The 13,656-nt window shown below is 48.2% G+C and overlaps 1 protein-coding gene across 5 annotated transcripts; it reads left to right on the top strand.

Annotated features, from left to right (window-relative positions):
• The first annotated feature begins 914 nt into the window (after positions 1–914).
• On the top strand, positions 915–11,833 carry IRF2BP2 (interferon regulatory factor 2 binding protein 2). Of its 5 annotated transcripts, none has more exons than XR_016038723.1 (4): positions 915–2,054; positions 2,703–4,368; positions 9,724–9,835; positions 11,515–11,833. XR_016038723.1 is itself a non-coding variant. In XM_055425786.2 (2 exons), exons 1-2 carry the CDS (start codon positions 1,049–1,051, stop codon positions 3,416–3,418), a joined length of 1,770 nt encoding a protein of 589 aa, XP_055281761.2. In that variant the 5' UTR covers positions 915–1,048; the 3' UTR covers positions 3,419–6,294. The 5 variants fall into 5 exon arrangements, 1 of the variants encoding a protein (XP_055281761.2); XR_016038722.1 differs by having other exon boundaries at positions 915–2,102; positions 2,703–3,596; XR_016038720.1 differs by having other exon boundaries at positions 915–2,102.
• The last annotated feature ends 1,823 nt before the right edge of the window (positions 11,834–13,656 follow it).

Genomic DNA, 13,656 nt, shown 5'->3' with positions numbered 1-13,656 from the left:
TTAAAAGATGTTTAAAAACGGACAGAACCAAGTTACAAAGTGGCCCTGCTTTTCAAAACACGAGTTTTACACGGTTTGGTTTAAACGGACCTGGAGGGGAAGTACTCGGCCCGAGTGGTCGAGGGAGCGGCGCGGGCGGAGGGACGCAAGCTGCGCCAGCCACGCGCTCACGTCGGGGACACACACAGGCCGCGGCGCGGCCGGCAGGGCGGGCAGAGGAGCCGGCTCTCCCGGCAGCGCCCGTTCTGCGGCGGGGGGAGGGCGCGGGCGCGGGCGCGGGGGAGGGCGGGCGCGCGCGCGAGGGGAGGGGGCCCGCGCAGGCGCCTTGCGAGGCTGTCGAAGAATCAAGTCTGTAGAAGTGGAGCGGCCGCGGCGGCAGCAGCAGCAGCGACGGCGGCGGCGGAGCTGAGGCGGGCTGGGCGCTGACGCGGGCGCTGGAGAGCGGCGACGCCAGGAGCTGTGAGAGAGCAGCGGAGCGACCCGGGGGCCGCGCCGCGCCCGAGCTCCGCGCCGCCCGGCCGCCGCCGCCGCCCCGGCGCGGCATGCCCCGCCGCTCGGGCTGAGCCTGCCCCGGCGGCCGCCCCCCGCCCCCCGCCCCCCCAGCCTCCCCGCCCCCCGCCCCGCACTCCGCGCCAGCTGCCGCCGCGACCTGCTGCGCTCCCCCGCGTCCGCGCGGCCCGTCTTCGCCCCGGTCTGGAGGCCAGCCGCGGCTCCAGCCGAGCCCCCGCCGCCGCCGCCGCCGCCGCCGCGCCCGCCGCGCCGCGCCGCCCCGCCGTCCGCCCGAGCCCGCGCCGGCCGGGGGGACGTGCTGCCGCGGCTGCAGCCCCTCGCCCCGCGCCCGCCGCCCCTCGTGCACCGGGGGCGCTGCGCGGGCGCCGAGCGTTCGCGGGCTTTGCCGCCGCCGCCGCCGCCTCTGCGGCCGCCGCCGCCGCTGGTGGGGGAGACGCGCGGTTGGGGGGGGAGGAGGGCGCGCGTGGTGCCGGCGGGTAGCGGCGGCGCCCCCTCCTCCTCCGCCGCCGCCGCCTCCGGCGCCGCGGGCTCCTCGGACATGGCCGCGGCGGTGGCGGTGGCCGCCGCGTCCCGGCGGCAGTCGTGCTACCTGTGTGACCTGCCCCGCATGCCCTGGGCCATGATCTGGGACTTCACCGAGCCCGTGTGCCGCGGCTGCGTCAACTACGAGGGCGCCGACCGCGTCGAGTTCGTCATCGAGACGGCGCGGCAGCTCAAGCGGGCGCACGGCTGCTTCCCGGAGGGCCGCTCCCCGCCCGGCGCCGCGGCCCCGGCCGCCGCCAAGCCGCCGCCGCTCTCGGCCAAGGACCTTCTCCTGCAGCAGCAGCAGCAGCTCGGCCACGGCGGCCCCGAGGCCACCCCGCGCGCTCCTCAGGCCCTGGAGCGCTACCCACTGGCGGCCGCCGCCGCCGCCGAGCGGCCCCCGCGCCTGGGCTCCGACTTCGGCGGCAGCCGCCCGGCCGCCGCCCTGGCGCAGCCGCCGACGCCGCAGCCGCCGCCTGTGAACGGCATCCTGGTGCCCAACGGCTTCTCCAAGCTGGAGGAACCGCCGGAGCTGAACCGCCAGAGCCCGAACCCGCGGCGCGGCCACGCCGTGCCACCCACCCTGGTGCCGCTCATGAACGGCTCGGCCACACCGCTGCCCGCCGCGCTCGGCCTGGGCGGCCGTGCCGCCGCCTCGCTGGCCGCCGTGTCCGGGGCCGCGGCCGCCGGCCTGGGCTCGGCGCAGCCCGCCGAGATGGGCGCCCACAAGCGGCCGGCGTCCGTGTCGAGCAGCGCGGCCGCGGAGCACGAGCAGCGCGAGGCGGCGGCCAAGGATAAGCAGCCGCCGGCGGCCTCGCACCGCGGCCCGGCCGACAGCTTGTCCACCGCGGCCGGGGCGGCCGAGCTGGGCGGCGAGGGCGCAGGCAAAGGCCGCGGGCCGGGCGAGCAGGACTGGGTCAACCGGCCCAAGACCGTGCGAGACACGCTGCTGGCGCTGCACCAGCACGGCCACTCGGCGCCCTTCGAGAGCAAGTTTAAGAAGGAGCCGGCCCTGACTGCAGGCAGGTTGTTGGGTTTCGAGGCCAACGGGGCCAACGGGTCTAAAGCAGGTAGGGGCGGCTGTGGAGTGAGGGGGTCTAGGGGCGAAGCGGGGCTTGAGAGCCGAGGAGGGGGTGCTCTTCCTATTGGCCGTTCTCCCCCGGCCCAGAGATAGCAAACATCCAACTTCCTGATCTGCTCTAGGCGGAACCAGTGCTTAGTGGCAACGTGTTCCTCTGCTGAAGCAGCATAACAGAGATGAGTCAGATGGACCGATAGGCAGCGACACAGGGCTTTCCTTTCCCAGCACATTCCTGGATGCGAGCATGAGGGCACCAATCACCTTTTAACCTGAGGGTGGCGGGGTGGGGGCGTTAACTATCATGTGCACAGGGCAGCCTGGGTACATGCAGGCCTGTGGAAAAACAGGCAGTGCTGTCCGGTCCATTTTCCGTGCCATTTTTTTTTTTTTAACTGCTAGACTGCCTCAGAGCCTTCTCAGTCTAAGTGGTTTAAGTTGCACGTGCTCTTGAAACTTGCTTTTTCTGTACCAGCTTTTGGAGAATATAGATTCTTCAGAGGGTTGTGTTGCGTGTTAGTGGAAGAAAGATCATTTATAGTGCACGTTCATTTATTTCTTTTTTTCCCCTTTTCTGTCTTTGTTCTTCCAGTTGCAAGAACAGCAAGGAAAAGGAAGCCTTCTCCTGAGCCAGAAGGTGAAGTAGGGCCCCCTAAGATCAATGGAGAGGCCCAGCCGTGGCTGTCTACATCCACAGAAGGGCTCAAGATCCCCATTACTCCTACATCCTCTTTTGTGTCGCCACCACCACCCACTGCCTCACCTCATTCCAACCGGACCACACCGCCTGAAGCGGCCCAGAACGGCCAGTCCCCCATGGCAGCCCTGATCTTAGTAGCAGACAATGCAGGGGGCAGTCATGCCTCGAAAGATGCCAACCAGGTGCACTCCACCACCAGACGGAACAGCAGCAGTCCACCCTCTCCGTCCTCTATGAACCAAAGAAGGCTGGGCCCCCGAGAGGTGGGGGGCCAGGGGGCAGGCAGCGCCGGAGGACTGGAGCCAGTGCACCCCGCCAGCCTCCCGGACTCCTCTCTGGCCGCCAGCGCCCCACTGTGCTGCACCCTCTGCCATGAGCGGCTGGAGGATACCCATTTTGTGCAGTGCCCTTCTGTTCCTTCGCACAAGTTCTGCTTCCCCTGCTCCAGACAAAGCATCAAACAGCAGGGAGCTAGTGGAGAGGTCTATTGTCCCAGTGGGGAAAAATGCCCTCTTGTGGGCTCCAATGTCCCCTGGGCCTTCATGCAAGGGGAGATTGCAACCATCCTTGCTGGAGATGTGAAAGTGAAAAAAGAGAGAGACTCGTGACTTTCCGGTTTCAGAAAAACCCAATGATTAATCTTAACTAAAACTGCTTGAATTGTATATATATCTCCACATATATATATATCCAAGACAAGGGAAATGTAGACTTCATAAACATGGCTGTATAATTTTGATTTTTTTGAATACATGTGTTTCTATTTTTTTTTTTTGACGACAAAAGGTATGTACTTAAAAAAGCATTTTCTTCTTTTGTTAACGTTATTAGCATATCTTTGTGCTTTATTATCCTGGTGACAGTTACCGTTCAATGTAGGCTGTGACTTGCGCTGCTTTTTTAGAGCACTTGGCAAAGCAGAAACGCTTCTAGCTGTATTTGTATGCACTTATTTTAAAAAGAAAAAAAAAAAAGCCAAATACATTTTCTGACATTGTAAGATTGCCTTACTGTCTGTTATTCTTTACTGCTGGCCCCTTTCTCAGGCTAGAGGCCAACTGGTGGAGAAGGAAAGGAAATGAGAAAAGGGGCACTGTTGTGAAGTGGGCTGAGAAATGTCACCAAGTTCCCCCCAAACATTGCCCTTTTAGAGTAACAGGAAATCGATTGTGAATCTTTCTCGATTTTGTTCTTCAAGTTCAGTTGTTAGGTTATTGATGACTGCCTGAGAGTTGCTGCTGAGAGATTTTCAGGACTGTGGGGGTTTTATTTTGGGGGGGGGGGTGAATTTTTTTTTTTAAGGCAGAGTTGACCACTGTTCACTGCCCATGTGATCAGTTGTAAGATGACAATGCTGCATGCTAGTTGGTTACATAATACACAATCCAGTGACTCAAGACAGTGATAACGGTTGTTGGTGGGGACAAGATGGCACTGCCATCTTTGCATGGAGCCTGGCTCTGCAGTGCCACTTGATCTTTTGAAACCCCTGGAGCTCTGTCTGTCGTTGCTGTGGTCGTTTCCTTCGAAAAGAATTGAAAGAGAAGTTACAGTCCAGGTGAACTGGAGATTGTGGGATTGGTTTCGTTTCCGTTTTGTGTTTTGTTTTATCATTTACCTGTAGCGCTATTGCTGTTGATATGATCACCTACACCCTGTTTCTAGTGAGTGCTAAATACAGTATGGTACAATGACAGTAGCAGCGTGGGGTGCTGCCAGGACTGCCCGTGGGCATATCAGTGACAGCCCAGATGGGGGTGGAGGAAACCTGTAATTTCTTTCTCACATGTGTTTGAAATACCAAGTGAATAATACTGTTTTTCTGGACAAAAATGATAAACTAGTGAAAATTAAAGAAAGAGTTTTACATTATAGACAGGCCCCACCTCTCAAACTATTTTAAAAGCCTTTTGTAAACTAATTTCTTTTGATCACTATTTTGCATCAGTAAAATGATTTTTTTAAACCAATAAATCATCAGTTATTAGAAATAGTTGTCTCACAGTGATACTGGTTTTTCTTTTGTGCTGTTATGATTTAACATTGACAGGAACACTACTTTAAATCCTTTTATGTTCAGGTGTTTGTAACTTGGCCCTATAATTAGGCTGAATCATGGCTTCGAGGTCTACAACTTCTGTGTATGGTTCACAACCGAGTTTTTAATTTGAAAATACAGATTGTTACCCACTTTGGATTAACTTTTTCAGTTGTGTTTTTGTCTTTCTTTTTTAAATTGCTCAAATATTTTTTAATGGTCGAGTTATTAACACTTGAAAATCAGATACTGCACCAAATACAGTATTTTTTTCATGGTGTTTTTAATGAATGCACCTATTATTAATGCTGTGCAAATTCATGCTACCGGTCATTGTTATATTACAAACAGACTTGCATGATTAACCAGTTTGTTGTTACACTTTTTTTAAAAAAATTGGAATATCTATGACTCAGATCAGACTGGTTTCTCTTATGTAAATGCACACATGCAGAAACACAGTCGATTTTACATGCCCATAAAGACATTTGTAAAGAATTCAACTTATCATGGTCTGTTGTATAAATGTGTATCTAGGCACTTTACTATAAACTGGAGTTTGACCTCATAGACGTTACAAGTTGATCAGTCATTTGACCTAATTTGTGGTAGCAATTATGTTTTGCAATCTTTATACAGATAAGCTTTCCAAAAGATTAATAAAGAACCATCCTGCTGTTTTGAATATGTCTCTCCAGCTGTGGAAAAGACAACCTATGGTTTCTCTGCGCTGGTGTTCAAGAGGGAGAATTTAAACAGCTCTAAAGGGCTGCATGTTGAGTTTACTCCTATTAAAAAATAAGTGTCCAGCTGGCCCTTGGGTGGCCTTACAGAAGGCTTGCAGCTGGCAAAGTGTTGGTCTGGGTTGTTTCTCTGGCATTCTCTGAAGTTAAAAAGTTAGCACTGGGACGTGGGTTTGATTCTTTGTTGTACTGATGACAGTGCAGAGACTCTCCACAGCTGGATAAAGATGTCAGAAAGCTACTTACTGTACATGGGCAGTATCAGATTTCAAATCCTAATATTCCAGCTGTGCTTTTAATACTCAGAATATTAGGGGATGGGGTGTTGAAGCTTTCCCCTTTTTTGCTTTAACAATTTATAGAATTTAACAGATGTACTGTCTTTCATGTGGCCTCACATTAAAAGTTATAAGAACGTACACATGGTTTACAACTTTATTACTAGATACCTTTCCTTGGCCACCAAGTATTTTAAAAGTGTGCCACCTTTTAACCTTTACTTTTTTTTTTAAGTTGAAGGTGATACTTTTTCTATATATGATGAAACTCATGTCAACTAAAGTGAGTGTAATCTCAGATATCAACATTATTTTAAAATCACGCTATGGAAATATCACCTGCATTCTGTCATTTGTCAGATTTACAGTACTTTTTTTTTCTTTAACTTTTAGCATTAAATAAAAATAAAATTGGGAGCACTGAATATTTTCTGAGGCCTTTTTTAATTGTTTAAAGTAAGATTAGAGGGGCTCTTGTTTTAATCACCAGTGGCAATGTGACCAGAGGATGTGTGGGTTTGGGGTTGGGGTTTGACTGAACCAGCAGGAGAAAGGCAAGAGATAAAAGACATGGAACAAAAAAGCAACTGATGGAAGGCGGAAGAAAGTGCTAGGGACTGGGGAAAGGGCAACTGGATAGGGGAAGCAGATAAAAAAGAGCTGAACAAAGTACAGCCAGAAAAGCACTTGTTTACTTTTCAACTTGCAGTTCAGCCAGCCATTCTGCAATAGTAGATTGGAAAGAGAAGACAGTGACGACATTGAAAAGATTGTCAAGACACGGAGTTGCTCACTGGAAAGCAGTGGAAGAAAACATCGATGTTGGGCCAGAGAAAACTCACTGCAGACAAAAGAGAAAGAAAAAAGCCTACCTTTTGGAAAGCTTTAGAATAAAGTCACGAGCCAAAGCCATGTGTGAGCTTTACTGATGCTCTTGAAACCTAAATATATAAATGGAGATAAAAGGTGGAAAGCACTGAGATAAAGATATTTTTAACAAACTCCTGTCTACTATCACATAGTAAGAAATTTCCTAGGTGTTTGCAGCTTTTACTCTTCTTATTGATTAATGGCTTGGCAGACTCCTCTACAAAAGGAACTTGTGAAACTTACTACAGTTTTTAAGATCAGGTACACGCAGACTTACTACATGTTTTAAATTAAACAGCAACAGTTAATGCATAGTTAGAGGTGGCCCAGTAACTTTGGGAGTCCATGACTATATATGCATTTTAATGACTTTAATTAGCCTATTTAAGGGCATTTTTAAGAAACCGTATCCTTAATAAGTTATTTCTAGATTATAATACACAATGTGATGTTCCATTTAATAAGCTTAAAAGAACTGCTAAACTATTAGTCTTCTTAAAGGTGCTAAATTTTTATTTTCAGTGAAACTGAAAATAGTGCAGCTTGCAGAAGTCATTTTTATAATTTGAGAAGCACTTCCCAAAGTAAACTGATGATTGCATTGTTTCCAGTTTAAAAAAAGAAAACACCAATCTGACCCCTTGATGTGGCAGATGTCTTTATTCCCCAAAGCTGGGAAAAAAATTGAAGGGAAAACATGGAGCTCCTTTTAATTCTTAGACTTTTTAAGTCCCCCCCCCCCCCCGCCCCGTTACTCAAAGTTGTTTTGCATATGATTTATAGATCGTTTTATTTGGTTAGTGAAGAGTAGAATGTTTCTCTTCCTGATTCCAAAGTGTATACGTGGAATCATTCAGAAAAATGTTCAGTTGTGTGTAGGCCAGTGGAAGTACTGAGTCACCCTTATTTGCTTGCCTTTTCTTCATAGGGAACAGTGAGAGGACACGCCTTTCCTCTGTCACAGACCAAGGGCAGAGGCACCAATGAATGGAATACAGATTTACCTACTTCGTCATCTGGGGTTCTAGAAATGGGGGTGCGGGGGTGGTGAGGTGGGAGTGGGGATGCTGTTTAACTCCTTCAGTGCCACTGCTTAGGCCTCTGACAGCGATAGTATTGATTACAATACAACTGGTTACAATTCAATAAAAATTATGGGTGTAACTTCTCAGATTGTCAACTGTCTAGATGTTTTGCTGCAGTTTCTGTTAATAGCATGCATTTTCCTCAAATGTTAGGAACCCCACACAGGCATTTAAAAGGCACAAAAAGACACAATCAATTGGTAAATTACTTAAGAAGTTGGAAGATAGGCAATGACTGGATTTATGGATTATCTGTGGATTTCTCTTATTAATCCTCAGATAAGACCATAATTAGGGATAGCCACACTATCCCAATTTACCATTAACAAAATCATTTATACTCAATTTAATGGTGAAGTTTGTTTTAACTCACCAGTGTTACTTGTTCTTCCTCATTTCAATACAACTTAAAGTGCTTGATTTAAAATAAGTTGAAGTATTACTCATGTTTTTGATTATAGAGTATGAAACCTACAGATGTAGATTTCACTGGTCTTTATCACAGGATATTGTGCACTTCTCTGTGGGGCTGAGCAGCACCAATCCATGCAAATTACAATAAAGGTACTTCAGGGCAAAAGTATACCGTAGGCAGATCATCTGGATGTTGGGTCTAAAAGCTGTTCTTTTAATCTGAAAAACAATGGGAGTAAACTCTCCTTAATAGAACAATCCTATTAGCATGGTATGAACAGTTTCTACTATAATAAAAACTTAAACACTGCTTTAAAAAGAAAATGTAGAATAGCCCTTTAAAACTCAAAACCATAGTATAGGAACTCTTCAGTGCAAGTAAAATTTATCACGAAAGTCATCCTTGAAAATCCTTTTAGGAGATGATTTTTATCCTAGATCAGACAAGGTCTGGAGACTAGACTACAGGATTCCTAGTTTGAATTGCAAGCATCAGTGTATTGGTTGATGTCATCCTTTGAATAAAACTTTAGAAGCTAGATCGTGTAATCTAAAGAGCCTTCTCCAGCAATTCGACAGAAGCCCTTGATACTGAGATAATACATCCTGTATAGAGTAATATGTCACATTTCAATATTTCTAAATATAGTTTATATTTGGGGGGAAATGAACTGTTATATAATCTGTAGGTCTCATTACTTAGCAATTGATATTTCATTCTTTGTATCATTACCATCTGGTAAAGTTCAGATGCCCATGAGGGGACTGCGGCATCTTGTCCCACACAAGTCATGTTTTGCTGTGCAGTTACTCAGGTAGCAACTTTAGCTTTCAGAAAAATATTTGGGTGGTGTATGTCTCTGCCATTTAGAAAACAGTTTTCCTGTGACAGTGCAAGCAGAATATTTTGCACTGTAAATGTGGCTATCTCGCCAAGAAAACAAAAATCCTGAAACATTTCCCTGGAGCGAAGGGCCTAAATTTATTTTAATGTATGGAAAGAGTTTTTGTAACTCAAATTACTTTTATTATTTTTAACTCAAATTATTTTTAAGCTCAAAATCACTGAGCTTTATTTTCCTTTATCGTAGGATTTTAAAATATTAAACAGTACCAGCAAGAGTTGTGCAGAGAAGTGAAACGTAGGAGTGAGGATTGTCCAGGACTTGAATAAATCAGCATTTCTTTACACACAGCCTTGGCCTTGGGCTTTTCATGCTGTCTACAGCGCGAGAGATCTGCAAAGTAGAGGCTGCTGCATGCCTTAACTCACGTTGTTATTCCAGCCTCCAAACAGCAATTTGATTAGCTTTTTTTCGGTGATAAAAGATAAAGATTTATTGTAACCCACATACAATTGAAATCAGAATTTCACAGGAGGGTCACAGTCATTAGGGAAGTTTTGGAATACTATTGTCTTAACAAGCACCATATGGGCTGTCGCTGTTATTATTTAACACCTATTAAGGAGGCACATCATTCTAGGCTTTGAACAGCTGAGAGGCCATAGCCCCCACCGTCCTTGGAGCTTCGTGTCGATGCCGCAGGTACGGTGCGTGTTTTCTGGATGAAGGGCACGCACCGACAAGACTTAACGGTGAGTTGGTTTCTTTCCAGGAGTTGTAAAGTACAGTCAGAGCTAAATTCTTCTATAGCGAACCGACTCTCTTCCGGAGCTTACATCCGGAACTTTGGTGGAATTTTGACATGGGAACACAAGCCTATATTCAAAGCGCTTTAATTAGGTCCAGCGGGCAACCATCACGCACGAAAGGGGCCACGGGACAACATTTTCTTCATACAAATCAAGAGGCCGGTTGAAAATATGGGAGCTAGGTCGTAACTGTCAAACTGTAGATCTTTTTTCACTTTTTATGGTTGCTCAGAATGGCGTTTTTTAAAAGGAAGAAAACAACCGCCGGTTCAGCCAAGCCCTGTTTACTCGAGGGGAAGGAAAGGGGCGGAGGCTCCCGGACTCTCCAGCCGCCTGCGTAAGGCCTTCGCCCACGAGGAGACCTTGCTGTGGTTTCCAGTGCTGCACCCGTATTTATTTATTCTAGAACTTTTTCCCGGGCAGCACAGACGGGCACAGCGCCTGCTCCCCGCGCCGCTATCTGCGCACGTGGATCCGCGCGACCCCGCGGCGGGCGGGGCGGGGCCGGGGCGGAGCCAGGGAGGGGCGGGGCGTGGTCGTGGAGGGGCGGGGCCGGGCCTGGGCCCGGAAGCAGCGGCTGCGCGCCCGCCCCGCAAGGCGCCGCCCGTCCCGCACTGAGCGCCAGGCCCGTGGGCGAGCCAGCTGCAGCGGCTATAATTAGAGGGGAGCCGCGGCCCTGCTGAGCTTGATCCCTCGCGCCCCCCGCCGGCGTTCCTGGGAGGAATGTGCGGGCGCGCGGCCGTGCGTCGCCGCCAGCGCGCTCCCTGGACGGTCACCGCGTGGTGGACCAAATAAAGTAAAAGGTCTGGCTCCTGCTGAGCGAGGCCGAGCAAGCGACCCGGGAGCCAGCCCAGGGGTGTGGCGAGCCCTCGGCTGCCCAGAAAAGATCAAACGCGCGTCGGCAACAGCCGTGCCTGCCGCCTGCGAGGGTCCTTGCGCGGGCCAAGCAGTACAGGGTGGATTTGTCTTAAGTTGGAGATGGTGCATGACAAGAGCGGCCCCAAATGTCACTCCCTTTTTGGAAATCATGATGCTGCCTTTTTTTTTTTTTTTTAAGACTGTGGCTATAATAAGGCAAATGTTCCATGCTGGTGGAGTAAGCTTAAGGGGCAATTGTATTAGCAAAAAACACTGATGCACGGTGCACGTTAATACAGATGTATGAAGTAAATCTCAGGGTGTGCTCCTGTGGGTACTACCAAGCCAGATAAAAGCTGTAACAACTGAACATTGAAATGGAGTTGTCTGTTTAGAGAAAAACTTATACCTTAGAAAAACATTTTTTTCTCCTAGTGGGCCCTTGAGGTGCCACCAATTAATTCACTTCTAATTTTTGTTAATTACTGAATTTAATACTCTGTAGCAGTATCTTCCAAAATGACAATAATAAGCATGAGCCCATCCTTTTAACAAAATGACTGCATTCATTACTAGTCTTGGAGCGGAGGCCTAGGAACTTCACTGTGATCCAAGAGTTGTATAACATTTTTGGTCATTGTTTTAAAAGGGATTGCTGTAGATGGACAGGAATCTAAAAAAAAAAAATTCTTGCTCCAGGTTTAAGAATACCTAGACACAACCCTACTAAAAGACTTCCTTCATCAACATATTTTTCTTTCTAGATAACAGGCACAAAAACCAGTTTAGAAGATTGAGATGGAAATCATACAAAACAGTCCACTCCTTATATATTTTATCGAGGAACCTGGAAGCCTTTTCGGTGGAAATTCGATTCCTAGGAAATTATTCTGGCTGGAGCCTGTTTGTCTTGACACAGTAGCACCGTACTCACAGCCGACTCTGCTCCTTCACAAAGCTGTTTGAGGGGAAACTATGCTGAGAGATACAAATTCAAGTTTTTGTGAAAACACACCTCAGAATTGTCCAGTTCTATCCTAGATACACAAAAACAGTGAATAAAGGTCAAAGAGTCTCCAGACACCTTGGGCTTTGTGTGGTCATTTCAGGTAATTCAGTTTCAGTTCAGTTCAGTTCAGTTCAGTCGCTCAGTCGTGTCCGACTCTCCGCGACCCCATGAATCACAGCACGCCAGGCCTCCCTGTCCAACACCAACTCCCGGAGTACACTCAAATTCATGTCCACAGAGTCGGTGATACCATCCAGCCATCTCATTCTCCGTCGTCCCCTTCTCCTCCCGCCCCCAACCTTTCCCAGCATCAGAGTCTTTTTCCAGTGAGTCAACTCGTCGCATGAGGTGGCCAAAGTATTGCAGCTTCAGCTTTAGCATCAGTCCCTCCAATGAACATCCAGGATTGATCTCCTTTAGAATGGACTGGTTGGATCTCCTTGCAGTATAAGGGACTCTCAAGAGTCTTCTCCAACACCACATTTCAAAAGCATCGATTCTTCGGCGATCAGCCTTCTTCACAGTCCAACTCTCACATCCATACATGACCACGGGAAAAACCATAGCCTTGACTAGACAGACCTTGGTTGGCAAAGTAATGTCTCTGTTTTTTAATATGCTATCTAGGTTGGTCATAACTTTCCTTCCAAGGAGTAAGCGTCTTTTAATGTCATGGCTGCAATCAGCATCTGCAGTGATTTTGGAGCCCGAAAAAATAAAGTCTGACACTGTTTCCACTGTTTTTCCATCTATTTCCCATGAAGTGATGGGACCAGATGCCATGATCTTTGTTTTCTGAATGTTGAGCTTCAAGCCAACCTTTTCACTCTCCTCTTTCACTTTCATCAAGAGGCTTTGAGTTCCTCTTCACTTTCTGCCATAAGGGTAGTGTCATCTGCATATCTGAGGTTATTGATATTTCTCCCAGCAATCTTGATTCCAGCTTGTGCTTATTCCAGCCCAGTGTTCCTCATGATGTACTCTGCATATAAGTTAAATAAGCAAGGTGACAATATACAACCTTGACGTTCAGTTTAGTGTTTCTATTTTGCAATTTTTAAAATGACCATGTCCGTCCGTTCCGTTCCGTCGCTCAGTCGTGTCCGACTCTTTGCGACCCCGTGGACTGTAGCCTACCAGGCTTCTCCATCCATGGGATTCTCCAGGCAAGAATACTGGAGTGGGTTACCATTTCCTTCTCCAGGGGATCTTCCCGACCCAGGGATCGAACCCGGGTCTCCCGCATTGGAGGCAGACGCTTTAACCTCTGAGCCACCAGGGAAGCCCAAAATGACCATGTACTTACCTCAAAAGGGGTTAAGGAATTAAACTGGACAATCCCTATGCTAGCATTTTTCATGTCAGCCAGATATGAGAAAGCACTGGGCATGTGGGGTAGGCATTGGGACTTGGATGCAGTGAGTATATACCACTAAAAATGGAACTCCCCTGGTGTCCAGTGGTTAAGATTTCCCTTTCCAAAGCAAGTTTGATCCCTGGTCGGGGAGCTAAGATTCCACATGCCCCGAAGCCAAAAAACCAAAACATGAAACAGAAAAAATATAACGAATTCAATAGAGACTTTAAAAATGGTCCACACACAAAAAATAACTTTTTAAAAATGTCGATTTCTGGTTATATCATGAAAGGGGGTCACAGCAGATTTGAAACACTGGTGAGAAGAGGCTGCCCCTGCTGTCACTTAGAAGATACATCTTCTCTCCTAGGCCAGAATCCCAGGAGTCCTGTACTTGGGACAGCCATTGGGTGTAAAGCTTTGCAACAGGTGATTTGTGAAGTTATCAACACCTTGGGGGATATATCATTTTATTGAAAATAAAATGAAATAAAATTATAAACCACAAATAAAGGGAATAAATATTTTCCTTAAAAGATT

Source organism: Moschus berezovskii, chromosome 12, assembly GCF_049115385.1.
Source record: "Moschus berezovskii isolate FMDL1 chromosome 12, NW_MosBer_1.0, whole genome shotgun sequence".
Taxonomy (NCBI): Eukaryota; Metazoa; Chordata; class Mammalia; order Artiodactyla; family Moschidae; genus Moschus; species Moschus berezovskii.
The sequence above is the reverse complement of the archived record's forward strand: the minus strand, read 5'-3'. Positions and strand labels throughout refer to the sequence as shown.

Coding starts and splice junctions, on each gene's coding strand:
- IRF2BP2 (XM_055425786.2), top strand. CDS start 1,049: ATGGCCGCGGCGGTGGCGGTGGCCGCCGCGTCCCGGCGGCAGTCGTGC. Junction 2,103..2,702: donor GGCCAACGGGTCTAAAGCAG/GTAGGGGCGGCT, acceptor TTGTTCTTCCAG/TTGCAAGAACAGCAAGGAAA.